A 12,817-nucleotide genomic window follows, 5' to 3' on the forward strand; every position below is an offset into this window, starting at 1 on the left:
TGATAGTGCTAGAATTAAAAGTACAGTCTGACTACAAACTTTCATTTCACTAAGAAATGTTACCTCTGTTAATCCCAAAACACTGACTGCAGAAATAACAGAGAATTGTTAAAGTCTCACCAATTTAAGTTTCATTCTAAGTTGAACTAAAAAAACAATTACATAACAATCATTCCTCAAATTTAGCTTAGCTCATTTCAAAATGATTAACATATTATCTATTTCAACCTTCCACAAACTCCATGATATATTATGCCCTAGATAAAAAATAATTTTAAATATGCTAGACATAAATCTCTAGTATTTCCTCTAATCCTGAAAAGAATAACATCATCTTTGAAGACAGCTAAAATGGGAATTTTTTTTTTTTACATTTTAAAGAAATTTTAATTCCATTACAGTTAACATATAATGTTTTATTACTTTCAGGTGTATTGAACAGTGAGTGAACAGTTACATATATTTAAAAATTTTTTTAATATTTATTTTTGAAGGAGAGAGAGAGAGAGAGAGCGCGCGCATGAGCAGAGAGGGGCAGAGAGAGAGGGAGACACAGAAGCCAAAGCAGACTCGAGGCTCCAAGCTGTCAGCATGGAGCCTGACATGGGGCTCGAACCCATGAGGCGTGAGGTCATGACCTGAACCGAAGTCAGACACTTAACTGACTGAGCCACCCAGGCGCCCCGAAAAGTTACATATATTTAAAATGATAACTGACCAAGCCCCCTTACAAGAAAAACCTTAGGTCTATTCATTTCTCTCATCACTGCATTTCATAGTGAATTTAGGCATGATTGTGAAAGAGTAAAAGCTCCATTTTTCAGTGAAAAAAAACTCGGACTAAAACTGCAGTTCAAAATTGCCCTTCTCAGTTCCTTCAGAGCCTTTTTTCATACACAGTGAATACAAATTTGTTTAACATTATGTTAGTTTTACCTTAGAAATAAGTTATGAATAGAGGAAAGAAAGGAGGAGAAAGGGAGGAGGAGGAGGAGGAAATTCCTACTGAGATCATTTTATGATTAGTATCCCCCCTGTATTTTACATGTGAGGTAACTAACTGAGCAACTTGTCCAGGTCACAAAGCTGGTAAGTGGGAGATCTGGCATTCCAGCCCTCACTCTATTAACAGGCACCAGGGGCATAACTGCAACATAAACTGCCTCTTCCCCACAAATTAATTAATTAATTAACCTTTTTGCCTCATGACCACAAATTTGTCAGAATTTTATTTCTGAACTATTTTATTGGAAGATAAAATTGGCTGCCCCCAGCTTTTACAAAAGGTTTCTGAATGTCTTATAAATAAAACCAAAATAAGACTTTATAAGATTCAAATCTCATTCTTCTATAGCTTACACGTTATGAGGATGTGAAATAAAATTGAGTATGTTTACTAGCAGATTTAGAAAATGATGTATGTTCTCCATCCTTAGCATGGTGGGTACATTATGACTTTTAAAAATTCTTTGGTATGGGGCGCCTGGATGGCTCACTCGGTTGAGCATCTGACTTCAGCTCAGGTCATGATCTCATGGGTCCTGAGATGAAGCCCCACCTTGGGTTCTGTGCTCACAGCGTGGAGCCTGCTTGGGATTCTCTCTCTCTCTGCCCCTCTCCTGCTCATGCTCTCTCCCTCTCAAAAATAAACACTTTTTTAAGATTAAAAAATTAAAAAAGAGTAAAATGACCATGAAACTCACGTGCACAGAATAACAACAGAAGAAGGGAATAATTCCTGGTACTGAAGACAGCATTTTAATACTCGATCATCGTTGTTCTCATCACTCAGCCCATCTGCAAATTTAGCAAAAGCAACAGTCAATAAGCACACCAAAAATCTAGGCAGCCCAGGCCATATTTACAAATCAAAAACATCTAAAAGAAAGAAAACTTCTTAAATAAAAAGAGAAAAATACAACACGGCAAAACAATGCTTTAAAAATTCTGGATCTAGAATTCAGGTAGCATATAATCGCATATTTAGTAAAGTATGTAGTTTACTACTAAAATGGAATAGGATATGCCTATTAATAAATGCAAAGGAGGGGCGCCTGGGTGGCTCAGTCGGTTAAGCGTCTGACTTCCGCTCAGGTCACGATCTCGCGGTCCGCGGGTTCGAGCCCCGCGTCGGGCTCTGGGCTGATGGCTCAGAGCCTGGAGCCTGCTTCCGATTCTGTGTTTCCCTCTCTCTCTGCCCCTCCCCCGTTCATGCTGTGTCTCTCTCTGTCTCAAAAATAAATAAACGTTAAAAAAAATTTTAAATAAATAAATAAATAAATAAATGCAAAGGAAAGAAAAGTGGTCAGTGAGTTAAATGCCATACTAGAAACCTAAAGAAAGATATGAATTCCAGTCTCTCAGTTCAGTCACGTAGAGATCATAAGTTAGATGATTACATCATTCTTGAAATTATCTCCACTTAACAAAAAGGTCTGTAAAATAATAAACAACTGTTCTACCAGCAATGGAACCATTTTCATGTGTCTGCTTTTCCTTAATCTCTAAGCAATTAACATTCAGAGATGTATAGGAAAAGGTAATACGGGCCCTAGGCAGAAAACACAAAAAGTAATTTCGACCAAGCGTCAATTAGGGGCTGACAGAGTGTCTGCTGGCATTCTGCAAGCCCTAAAGCATGATGTAAAAGTCTGGGTTTTGAGAAAATAATGTAATGTGTAGAAACAGGACCAAAGACAGTGTTCTTCCTAGGTCCTTATACTGCCTGCCTCAAAACTCCCTATGGTGCTTCTTAAGATTTCAGGGTCACATCCTTTGGCGCCTAGACACAAACACCAATTCAACCCCTTGGCAAGTCTCTTACACACTAAAATTCAATGCATAGTAGACAATGAGCTCCAACTTTGTTCCCTTTTTACCTAACCTCAACGTTTAGCCTACATTACTTAGTCTTCTAAATGTTCAAATTAGAAAACTCATTCATTCAAGTAATACATTTTATATAAGGCTGAATTTGTACCCAGGCCCCTGCACTAAGTAACTGGATATACAAACTCCTGAGGAGTTGACAATCTCATAGTGAAATCTAGACCGAACTGAAATGATTGCAGAGCGTAAGCCTGAGGGAGATGTGATTCAGTCCTTTTGTCAGAGAACCAGTGAGTCAGCGGACATATATTACAGCAGCCTATTTTCCTTCTTTTAGTCCAGAGTAAATACCACAATAAGGCAAAATGGGCAGCAAAAAAACAAAAACAAAAACAAAAACAAAATAAACATTAGTTAGCTTGCAACAACCGAATTCAGCAGATGAAAGGAGGTTAAAGGTTACAGTATACTGCTCTAAAGGTATCAAAGTTCAAGATTATCTGTTCTCTCACTTTTTCTAGAATATGTGGGGCTTGAAAACACACCTAAAATTGCAAGAATATTCATGAAGTATTTATTCAACAAATATTTTTTGAGCACCTGCTCAGGTACTGTTCAAAACTGAACAAAACGAAAACTCTGGAAACAGACCAACGTGGGTTTGAATCCCTGCTTTCCCACTTACTAGATACGTAATCTTGGGCAAACTGCTTACCCAGGAAAATGTAATAAAATTAATATGAAGCAGTTGGCCCAATAAATGGCAATAACAAGTGCTTTTTAAGTAATATAAACTTATTACCTAAAATGCAGCTTAAATGGCACAACAGCAATGACCTCTACTCTTAACATCAAAAACCCCACAAAATTATGTATAAATTATGGTTAATATAATTTTTAATATTTAATAGAATTTAAGCTTCTCAACAGCAGGCTTTGTTTATGTCATTCACTGATGCAGCCCCAGAACAGTGTCTGTACAGATATTTGGCAAATAAATGAATCAACAAAAAGATCATAAAAGAAAATATAAAAGTGATGGAAAAATGTCAGGTGTGGGAGTGGCAGATTATTTTGCCCTTATTATAAAAATAAGGATTATAGAAGATCTGGAAAATACAGAAAATATGAAGAATTAAAAATAACTCATAATTCCATCAGCTAAAATATACCCAATATTCATCATCTGTAAGTATACATAATAATCTATATAAATCTAACAAATTTGGGATGATACTTTTTATTCTTTTAAATCCTATCTTGTTATTAACATTTTTGAAATATAGTAGTATTCTCTCACATAGCTATAGCATTGTATGTAACTTCTCTAATTGTTAGGCAGTAAGGTTGTTTCAAATTTTTTGCTGTATAAATAATGTTGTCATGAATATTATATAAATCACTGTAAGCATCTGATTATCTGTTTACAATACATTTCTAGAAAGAGAATTTTATCTTTAGGCTTATCGATAACACTGATAAATTGCTCTCCTGAAAAGTTACTAATTCATATTCCCAAAGCACTGAAGCACTGATTAAAATGCAAAAGAATAGCTTTCTAAACTTAGAAGCAATAAAAAGAAATAAGGAAATAAAAAGTGAAAGATATAAATTAAAAATGTCTACACATAAGATATTAACAACATTAAAAATGGCAAACAGGAAAATATTTGCAGTGAACAAGGAGCAGACTAGTTGTACTTCTTCTTTTGTGAATTATCTATTATTCTTTGTCCATTTTGGAAAAAGGGATTTTTTTTTTTTGTTTTGGTCAAGCTGTATAAGCTTTCCATTTAACAAGGACACAAGAGAATTACGCCTATTCTAGGCCATAAACCATCAAGTGCTTTAATATATGAACTCAACAAATCTTCACAATCATTTTTTGAGCTGGGGTTATTTTTCCCTACTTCATTTCCTTAGTTTCCTCAACTTTAACTTTCTCCAGGTCAGGTTAATCAGATTTCAAATCCTATTCTCTTCTCACCATACTGAACACTATATAAAATAAACACAGTTTTGAAAAGGGTTAAAAAATGCATTGTTATCACACTCAATGATTATATAAAAGGAATATAATACATACAAATTAGCAATTATTAGAGTTGGTTGCAAATGTGCTTAACATTTGTAAAGTGTAATAAAAGATCAACTTGTTCTTGCCTTTTTCCAAACAAGCACTTTAATTTTACTCAATAATCCTGAATTTTTTATAAGAATATTAGTTCATCATTAGAATATAAAATGTAATTTTACTATGATAAAAAAGCCTAAAGATATTTCTAATGGATATCATAAAATCATTATCAACAGAATAAACTTATTAAGTACACTGTACTTTATACAAAGAATGTTCTTAACGATCAGTCTGAAGGAAACAGTGATACGGAGAAACACATTAAGTTCTTTATGTGACATACATACCTGACATAGATAATTACACAAATAACCTAATTTTATATCTACAACCTTATAACTAAAAGTAACTTCAGCAATTTAATAAAACTAAGATAGACTAATACCATTCAAATATTAAAGGGAAATATGGATTTCAAGGAAGACACCCAGAAATTTAAACAACACAGAAGTTTGAGACCACTACTATAATTTATCCTCCTTAATCATCAAAAACAGCACAGAGTGAATAAGTTAAATTATCAAAAAGCACATGAAAATGGAAAAGTCAAAAGAATCATTCTAAGCATCTATAAATAACAAATGTGGCCAAAATACCTATTCAAAGTGAACTCTAAAATAATTTTCAAAGCAAATCTGTTGAAGAAATAGATATGCTATATAGGATAAGCTCTTAACCTCTCTAGGTCTCAATTTCCTCATCTCTAAAATGGGGCTAATAAGAGTATCTTCTACAAGTACTACATGGTTTGAATGATATCAGCTGTTAAAACACCTGGAAAAGGGCCTGGAGAATAATGGCCATATAAATGTTGTCTATTATTATCATCTTTATCCATGCTGTTATATAACAAAATATAATTTATACCAACAAACCAAAAAATTTTAAATAAAAGATTAAGAGTAAAAAAGTTCCCATCTCTTTTTAAGGTTTGGGCTTTCACTGACATGATGGTTTGGATGAGGGGTTACGTTTGTTAATCGTGTGGTTGTTTAAAAATAAAAGTGTTGTCGGTTAGCAACACATACCACAGTATTTATGGGTAAAAATGATACGATATGATAAATCTGAGATCTGCTTCAAATTCCTGCAGCAGTTCTTGCAAAATGCTGATAATTACTGAAAATGAGTGATAGGTACATAGGGATTCATACGTTATTCTATCTCTGCCTTTGAAATTTTTCATAATGAAAAGTTCAAAAAAAAGACCATCTAAGATGTTTGGTTTAATATGAATGTTCAAACATTTTGGTCTTAACTCTAATAAGTGATATGTGTGGTTTCCCTTTGAAAGCTCTTAAACATACCACATGAAGCTCAAAATGCACAAAGATTGTATATGGAATATATATACTAAGAGCTAATAAACATTTGTAAATGGAATGAATGAGTGAATGAATGGGGGAGACCCTTTCTCTCCAAAGATTGGACTAACAACTATTAACAGGGCTAATACCATAATTAGATTCATCATAGGATGAATTCTTTCATATCTTATGGTGTATGTGAATATAGCAGAAAACATATACCCACGATATTTAAAATAGAGTGAATGTACATAATATATACATAATTATGAATTAAGAAGAAACAAAGTTTTAAAGAATGAAATAAATTCTCTAAATATATGTATAAACTCTGCAGAGACAACAGCGTTGTTTTACACACAGATTTTTTCCACAAAGTTATATATATAAAACATAAAGAATATACTTAGGTCCTAAGACTAGAGTGATTTAAAAATGGCTTAAAAGGGGCGCCTGGGTGGCGCAGTCGGTTAAGCGTCCGACTTCAGCCAGGTCACGATCTCGCGGTCCGTGAGTTCGAGCCCCGCGTCAGGCTCTGGGCTGATGGCTCAGAGCCTGGAGCCTGTTTCCGATTCTGTGTCTCCCTCTCTCTCTGCCCCTCCCCCGTTCATGCTCTGTCTCTCTCTGTCCCAAAAATAAATAAAAACCGTTGAAAAAAATAAAAAAATAAAAAATAAAAATGGCTTAAAAGAAAATCTAGAGACCTTTATTATACAAACACCTCCTTATTACAGATTCTGACAAACCAGAGGAAAACAATGCCTCTCCCTGCATTATACTAACTGCATACAGTGACAGATTCGAAACCTAGATCACTTACTGGCTTCATCACTCAACAATGATATTCACACACACACAAAAAGAATCCAAAGTATTGTAATAGAGAAAACTATACATACAGAATTGTACAGTCACTGTGAAATACAGACATAGCCTATGAAGCAGAAAAATCAAAATCAAAACCCCTGAACCAAACCTAACTGAATATCCCAAACCATCACTACACCTGGCCATTCCATATTCCAATGATTATAAATTATTTTTTAAGATTTTTTTTGTTGCTGTTGTTTTTATCAGGCACCTGGGTGGCTCAGTTGGTTAAGCATTTGACTTCAGCTCAGGTCATGATCTCATGGTTTGTGAGTTTAAACCCTGCTTCGGGCTCTGCACTGGCGGTGCAGAGCCTGCTTAGGATTCTTTCTCCCTATCTCTCTGCCCCTCCCCCACACCCTCCCTTCTTCTTCTCTCTCAAAATAAATAAATAAATTTTAGAAGAAATAATAAAGATTTTTTTTTTTTAAGTAATCCTTCCACCGAACCTATGACCCTGAGATCAAGAGTCACTTGCTCCACCGACCGAGCCAGCCAGGTGCCTGATTATATATTTTTCTTTTACATTTTGCACCACTTCCCTCCAATCATGAGTCAGCACCCAAATAATCCTTAATTAGAAAACATCCTGAGAGAACCATACTTACAAACTTTTTGAGATGCAAGTTGTATTGATTGACCCCATAGCTTTTTATCTTGATTTTTGAGACTGTCATTGATAAAATGAACTGCAGGTATAGCTTTGTGCTGGGCGTGTTTTAGTAGTTTTCCTGCCTTCATACGATCTAGCTCTTGTACAACAACCCAGGGAATTATTAACACAAGTCTATCAAAGCCTGAAAAATAAAAAAAGATTTCTTAGAAGTCAACAAATGTTTATTTGGTTACTAAATTGAATTGTTTTAGGAGAATTGGAAGTTTTGAAGTAAAGAATTCACAGTCTAAATGAAGAGATAACATGGGGCACTTAGGTGGCTCAGTCAGTTAAGTGTCTGACTTCAGCTCAGGTCATGATCTCATGGTTCAATTTGTGAGTTTGAGCTGTCGGCACAGAGCCCCCTTGGGATCCTCTGTCCCCCTCTCTTGCTGCCCCTCCCACGCACTGGCTCTCTCTCTCAAAAATAAATAAACATGAAAAAAATTTTTTAAATGAAGAGATAACACATAAAAAATGGAAATTAAAAACAGATATAAGAATCAAATAATTTTACAAAAATAAATACTATTGGAGATCAAAGAAGAGTAAGTTTAGATTTTTAGATTAACCTCTTAAGGCTCTTTTTTTAATTTATGCTGATTATTAACATACATATATTAATATATATACTTCATAGCATATCCAAATGGAAACGTGTTTGTGAAAAAAAATACCCCACATCATTGTTGATATAAAATATCAACTCAAGTAAGAAAATCAGAATCACGTTTTATAAGTACCTGGGATTTCTGTGGTCTTCAAAATTCTAACAAATTTGAGATGATTCATCAGAATATTTGTGTCAATAACAATTAGAAGCTTTTTATCTGAAGCACTTTTTGCTAGAGAAAAAGAGTAAAGTTAGGATTTCATGGCACTTGATAAAAGACTTGTATAATAACTAAAATTTGGTATCATAGAATTTTGATGGTATTCTTAAGGCAATCCTTTAGACAACAAAAACAAAACTGTTTAATCCTTAAAGGGACAGTAATCAATGTTTAATTATCTACTAGTAAAACATCATGAATTGTTTCTGAGTGGACTTTAAATCATGAACTAATTTGCCCTGGCAGTTAACTATGCTCCCAAGCCCCGTTCTGCATCACTAGCAGCTGTGCACTTATAATTTATAAGCTAATTTTAATATACGGTGAGTGAAATGTAGTTGAAAAGAAAAACACGTGAAAGTGAAAGAAAACAGACAACACCAGCATTGTTATTTCGCAGGGCCATTGTGAGGATCAGACAAATTAATGCACAGGAAAACACTCAGCAAACTGAAAAGTGCAATGTGACTGTGATGTAGCAATACTATTTTTATAAACACAACTCAAACCAGTATGCTAATAGATTTTGGATAATATCTATCATTATCTTCTCCCAGTGGTAAAATTGATCAAAACTTTACTACATAAATAAAAAAACCATGAGTATAATACCTTTGAGCAATTTGCATTATTTCTGATCAGTGCTTTACATAAGCTGACATTGTCAAAAGTTAGGATTAAGACCAAGACTAAAAGACAACTCTGATCATTGATAGCAGAATAATAGATAACTGTGATTACTGATGCTTGGCAAAAATATGGCCAACTGCCCAATAATGTGATGATAAACAAATATTTGACCAGATTCCTATAGCCAGAATATATCATACTTCCTTATTTCAAATGAGCACACCTAAATATTATAAAAATTGAATGTTCGCACATTAGGTTCCTAAGAAAGTACAGGAGATCATAAACATCATCATCTACATATAGGATATACCAGGAGAGGAATGTACATCATCGTCCACCAAGTCAATCTCCATGCTCGTTAACTCCCCGGAAGATAAAACCACAGGTAAATCCACACTTTTCCCCACACGTACAGCATGGAGCTCTTCCACTATCTGCATCTAAATAGCAAAAGACCCACAGTAAAATATTTTGAATTATCTCCTCTGCAGATTAAAAAGGCTGGAAAGCTATTAATTCTAATTAATTCACCGAAGATGAAATCGTTTGTGGGAAAAAAATTACAAAAATACGGAGGCCGCAAGATGAAAGAATACAGATTTATAAACAAAATGCAGGGTTTTAAAACTAGCTCTAATCTTACTACTTCTGTAACCTTAGGCAAGCAAAGTATTTAACTTGGGTCTCCATTTGTTCACCTATGAAATAGGAATGTTAAATATCTATTTCCTGGTAGTAGTTTTGTGAGGACTGAAATAATGTGAAGTTCCCTGCACAAAACCTACTCCCTAGTAGCCCTTCAAAATAAGTTCATCCTCATCCCATGTTTTCACTTCAACGTACTCTGGGAGCCAACTATGTTTACATCTGGATGATGAACCTCTTCTTGCGATTTCTAAGACTGTTTATGAACCATCAAAAACTGAAATCTAGACTTTAAGACCCTTCTCACTTCAGGGAAGTAACTCCCTGATATATTTTGATGTGAAGGATTGTAAATATAATCTAGTTTTAGAGAAAGGGTGAGAAATCTTTCTTCTCTCAAGGAGTACCGACCCACAAGACAGAAAAATACAACTGACCATCACAAATAAGAAGTAATCAATATGGTTGTAAAGTCTTCTTCAAATAGGAAACTGCAACAAAGTGTTCCACGAATTTAATTTTAATATAGGACCAAGAAACATAAAATTCTATGCAATAATTTCATGAGAGTCAATCAGGAGATTCCAGCTAGGAAATGAAGGCAACAGGTTAAAAAAAAAAAAAATGCAGGCACTCTCATTTTCAATAATATTTTCATCTTATCGCTGATTAGAAAAATGAAGCCAACAAGTTAATATCACACTGCAGTTTGGCAAGCCTAGGTATAAGCATGCAAATGTGTGATAACATTAAATGAGAATTCATATAACTTGTGGACACAGGCTCCATGCTCTTTATTAAAACCAGTTTAGAGCTTATTAAAAACAAAGACATAAAGGTGATTAAGTAAATTAAGTATTTTCCCAACTAGTTTTTCATGGCTTCACAAACTTACATATTAGGTAGAGATATCACTGTTATTTTCATATTATCAAGGTTTTCATAGCCGTTTTTTAATCTATAAATATAGGAACTGTTTGACTTAATTTCATTAAAATATTCAAAGTAAATAAGTATATCAGTAACCTCTTGATCTGTATCTTGAATACTTTCAAGGGACACTGAAGAACATGGAGGTTCAAAACTCTGAAATGAAAAATAATTTCATTAGTTAAGGATGAAGTCTATACCTAGGGTAGGGTTTGCAACGTTGGCACTATTTACATGTGGCATCAGATAATTCTTTGTGTTAGGGGTTATTATGTGCATTATGCTGTTTAACAGTATCCCTTGCCTCTACCCACTAGATACCAGCAGCACCTCTCCCTCCCAATCTTGACAATCAAATATGTCTCTATCTACTGAACAGCCAAATGCCCCCCCCAAGAGGCAAATTGTCCCTAGATAGAAACTTCCCCTAAAATAAAAAAGCCTCATTCTGTTAAGTCAGTGAAACAAGGGGCACCTGGGTGGCTCAGTCAGTTGAACGTCTGACTTCAGCTCAGGTAATCATCTTGTAGTCTTGAGTTCGAGCCCCACATCGGGGTCTGTGCTGACAGCTCAGAGCCTGGAGCCTGCTTTGGATTCTGTGTCTCCCTCTCTCTCTGCCCCTCCCCCACTCACACTCTGTCTCTGTCTCTCAAAAATAAATAAACGTTAAAAAAATCTTTTTTAGAAGAAAGGTTAAGTCAATGAAACAAGATAGAAATTGTTTAACGTTTACTCCTTCACCTAAAAATACTTGTATTATAAGAGTAGAACTACATGCTACCCTGAGAAACAGAAAGAACCATGACCAAGGTAAACAAGCTGACCTTCAATGGTGGGAAATTTTCACCCAGGAGTAGCTGACCCACTTGTAAGAGTGACATGACAGGGGCGCCTGGCTGGCTCAGTCGGTGGAGCATGTGCCTCTTAATCTCGGGGTTGTGGATTTAAGCCTCACATTGGGTGTAGAGATTACTTAACATCTTCTTACAAAAATAAAAATAAAAGTAACATGACAAAACAAAGGGAACCTAAAGATTATGATATGGCTGAAGGAGAAAAGCTGAAAAATGCCTAGTTGTCTTATACATGGGTAGAGCACCAGAGGTCTGTGTTTTAATTTTTGTCTTTCAACAGAAGTCAAAAATCTCTCCAATTTTCCACTGGCACTTTTGCTAAGCAGATGAGATTTACCTGACCCTATGTACAGGTAATAGGGAATTCAGCAAAAGCCACTGCTAAATTAAATCTTCTTCTAAGAATTCTGCAAAATAGCACCAAATTCACATGTATTTTACAGGCAGCTATATATGGTATAAATTACATATTCCCTTTAAACAAGTATATCATAGGTTGCTTTACTGGGAATTCAGCTTTCATCCTAAATTCCCAACGCCAGTCTTCACATGCTATAATACCATATACATCACACACATAGGCTCATTATAGCTTTGCTGTGTCATGACTCTGGATTTTACAATCTCTTCTCCAATTGACTTTAAATCTCACCAGATCCTTAAGGTTCTCTTCCATTAGGAAGTGCCAAACAAGCCAGAGAATATTATCAGAATTTCCTACAACTCCTGATATTTAAAGTCCTGTTGTTCGTTTACATAGGTCACTACTACCCTTCACTCTCTTTGACCACAGGCCACTTCCAGTGACTTTAATAAATTTTCTATCACTTCTCCAAACCAAAAAGTTCAGGTCAATTGTTCCTGAAGACTTCTCCCTATTAAAAAAAGAAAGTCTCAGTGGGCATTTGTTTGCCTCCTCTTACCACACTTTATTAAATAAATGAACTGGGATACAGCCTTCCCTGGGGATGACAAAAAGGAGTATCAATAATGAGAGTAACAATGGCTTTATCTACTGGAGTGATTCTAAACTGAAAACCAGATTATACTGCTTCCCTGGTTATATTTCAGTGGCTCTCTACACCATCTAAGGCACACAAGGTAAAACAGAACAAATCTTTCCC

General features: G+C 35.0%; 1 protein-coding gene and 1 non-coding gene across 7 annotated transcripts in view; one reads left to right on the forward strand and one right to left on the reverse strand.

Moving 5' to 3' along the window:
* The window catches only part of SWT1 (SWT1 RNA endoribonuclease homolog), a 106,343-nt gene that overhangs the window by 71,576 nt on the left and 21,950 nt on the right, over positions 1-12,817 (reverse strand). For all 6 annotated transcript variants that reach the window (XM_042925307.1, XM_042925306.1, XM_042925309.1 and 3 more), the window contains exons 6-10: positions 10,936-10,995; positions 9,575-9,704; positions 8,542-8,643; positions 7,752-7,940; positions 1,704-1,797 (exon numbers count right to left, since the gene is read on the reverse strand). In XM_042925307.1, the coding sequence (XP_042781241.1) occupies positions 1,704-1,797; positions 7,752-7,940; positions 8,542-8,643; positions 9,575-9,704; positions 10,936-10,995 (575 nt within the window). The remainder of the gene's footprint in view (positions 1-1,703; positions 1,798-7,751; positions 7,941-8,541; positions 8,644-9,574; positions 9,705-10,935; positions 10,996-12,817) is intronic.
* On the forward strand, positions 2,053-2,137 carry TRNAG-UCC. Its single transcript has one exon. It is a non-coding gene; the product is annotated as a tRNA-Gly (tRNA).

This window comes from Panthera leo, chromosome F3 (genome assembly GCF_018350215.1).
Source record: "Panthera leo isolate Ple1 chromosome F3, P.leo_Ple1_pat1.1, whole genome shotgun sequence".
Taxonomy (NCBI): Eukaryota; Metazoa; Chordata; class Mammalia; order Carnivora; family Felidae; genus Panthera; species Panthera leo.